Genomic DNA, 2,510 nt, shown 5'->3' with positions numbered 1-2,510 from the left:
TTTTGTTGCTGTAATGAATTATATTCAAGAGAATAAATGCAACAACAAAAAATATTTTGGGCCAGTTTGCAAACCTTCAAGTAATACTCAGCCATCATTATGACTCTGGGAGCATTCACACTCCCCAATGCAACTGTCAACCATTCTTAAAAACTTGACCTCATCAGGACATCACATCAACTGTGATATAAAGCTATGATTTGAGTTTAAATTAAGTAACACTCAGCACACAGAGCACCCTGACACACCACTGTACACACTGGCAGGGAGGGTGAATACCTCCACCAGGTGTGTCCTGCCTGCTTCCTTTCGTGCAGCTGGGTGGGTTATTTCCTTCCCCTCCCGTATCAACACTCCAATACGAAGAACGGCAGAGTGATACTGGAATGTTATGATTATGGTGAAATGGTGAAGCTGAGAAGGCCCACAGACCTTTATTGTATTCAAAGGAAACTCACATATCATTAACAAATCAATTTGGCTCTAACCAACCTGTAAATATTGTCCCCTGTTGACTTGGAAACCAAAGTTTGTGTGCTCCAAAAGAGTCTAGATGTGGACACAGGATGAATCCAGTACTGATGACTCAGCTTCCAGGTCTGACACATACTGTAGTTTGGCTCATAGCTCTGAGTCTGTTTTTGAGGTTTGTCATTGGGTTCTGGCCCAAACAGTTGTTGAGCCTTTGATCTTTGGCCTGATTTCAGCTTCAATCACAAAGACAGGTTAGGAGCAGAGGCCCGAATCTTCTCTTCGAGTTTGAGTGCGGAAGGTTTGTACGAAGACCTGTATGCACTCTTGAAGGATGGAGGCTTTTCCTTTAGGTCCACCCTGGTCATTGGCTGGTTGCAGTTGTTGAAGGGGTCGTCGTTGAAGTCATCGTGATGCACGGCCATGTTGCGATTGCGCCTCTTGACCTTGTTTGCACATCTTGCAATGCGCTTGGAGATAAGATAAATGATCTCGCAGATGTTCAGGACGATGCAGAGGGCCGAAGCTCCCACCATGAAGTAGGTGAAGACCTTCTTTTCGGTGGGGTGTCCAATGTAGCAGTCCACCTGGTTGGGGCAAGGCGACACCTCACACTTGACCAGCCTGGGCAGGTAGAAACTGTCGTACACTCGGTGAAGGATGTAGAGGAAGGAGACCTCAATGCCCGTCTTGACGAAAAGGCTGATCAGGTAGGTCCACCACAAGCCGCCATGTTTCTTGCCCGTGTTGTTGTACAGCTTGGCTTCTTCACCGTGCTTGGCCCTGTACTTGCGCTCACGGTCATCACGGTACGCCACATGCATGACCACCATGAAGGAGGGGCATGTGACGAAGATGAGCTGCAGGGCCCACAAGCGGATGTGGGAGATGGGGAAGAAGTGGTCGTAGCAGACGTTGGCGCAGCCGGGCTGCTTGGTGTTGCAGTCAAAGTCCTTCTGCTCGTCGCCCCACACTCGCTCCGCTGCCACCACGTACACCATCACCCTGAACACAAACACCACAGACAGCCACACTCGCCCGAACGCCGTCGAGTATTTGTTCACCCCACTGAGGAGGGCTTGGAAGGTCTTCCAGTCCATGTTCTTGGCTGAGAGTCAAATAAGTCTTCTCTGGAATTCTTCTTTTGTCTTAGTAGGTAGTAGTTTATCTTCAAACCTGAGTGTGGCAGAATGAAGAATGAGTGAATATGTTTTCATTGTCTGCTGAGTTTTCTGCTTTCACTCTGTGAACATCAGCATCAGTGGTGTCTCACTTACTCCAAGTGGCTTTAATAACAAATAAACCTTTTATTCTGAATTTTTAAATCAGTCATTTATCTTCTGAAGCTTATTTAATGTGAAAACATCTCTCACAGGACTCATTTATCAGCCCCACCGTAGAGAGCTTCCAACAACAACACACTGTAACGAGTAGGCCTCAAGCCAAACTGGTAAAGGAAACAAGTTAGACCAACGTTATTAACACACCCAGTTTATACATATATTTAGAGAAGGCAATGTGTTTACTCTGGTTTTTTTAATTAAATATTTATTTTATGAACGTCATCAGTATTCTGTTGAATATCTGTTGATCTCATCTTGAACAAAAAGCCTTTACGCACAGGCTGTGTGCGTTATTTGGAGATGTTTTCGTGGCAAGTTGGGTTTACAGTCCCTCTCCCGCGACCAGAGGACAAGTTACTGATTTAGTAACAGTCATTGCTACTTGGCTAAAACGCGAACGTAAAAATTCCCGAAGTTCATCTCAGGCACACGGAAAGTTCACCACAGAGAATGTTTCACTTACCAAAAGAAGCATTAGTCCATAACTAGTTAGACGACACGTGAGAACACATATTTCCAGTGATTTTGCTGCTTTGTGAATTGCTGCTTTGATGTCGTTTTAGTCCTTTAACGCACAGATTTATCTCTCATCTCCCAGGTAGACGAGCGCGGCGTTGAGAAATGCGTCTGTGGGTGGGGTTAAAGAAGAAAGACTGGAGCTGCCTTAAATGTTCCCCTTTTTTCTCTGCTTCCCTC

At 45.6% G+C, this 2,510-nt stretch overlaps 1 protein-coding gene across 1 annotated transcript; it reads right to left on the bottom strand.

Annotated features, from left to right (window-relative positions):
* Positions 1-2,510, bottom strand: gjb3 (gap junction protein beta 3). The gene is made up of 2 exons (XM_018697848.2): positions 2,278-2,510; positions 1-1,647 (listed from the first exon to the last, which is right to left on the bottom strand). Exon 2 carries the CDS (start codon positions 1,569-1,571, stop codon positions 714-716), a length of 858 nt encoding a protein of 285 aa, XP_018553364.1. The 5' UTR covers positions 1,572-1,647; positions 2,278-2,510; the 3' UTR covers positions 1-713.

Source organism: Lates calcarifer, linkage group LG19 (genome assembly GCF_001640805.2).
Source record: "Lates calcarifer isolate ASB-BC8 linkage group LG19, TLL_Latcal_v3, whole genome shotgun sequence".
Taxonomy (NCBI): domain Eukaryota; kingdom Metazoa; phylum Chordata; class Actinopteri; family Centropomidae; genus Lates; species Lates calcarifer.
The sequence above is the reverse complement of the archived record's forward strand: the minus strand, read 5'-3'. Positions and strand labels throughout refer to the sequence as shown.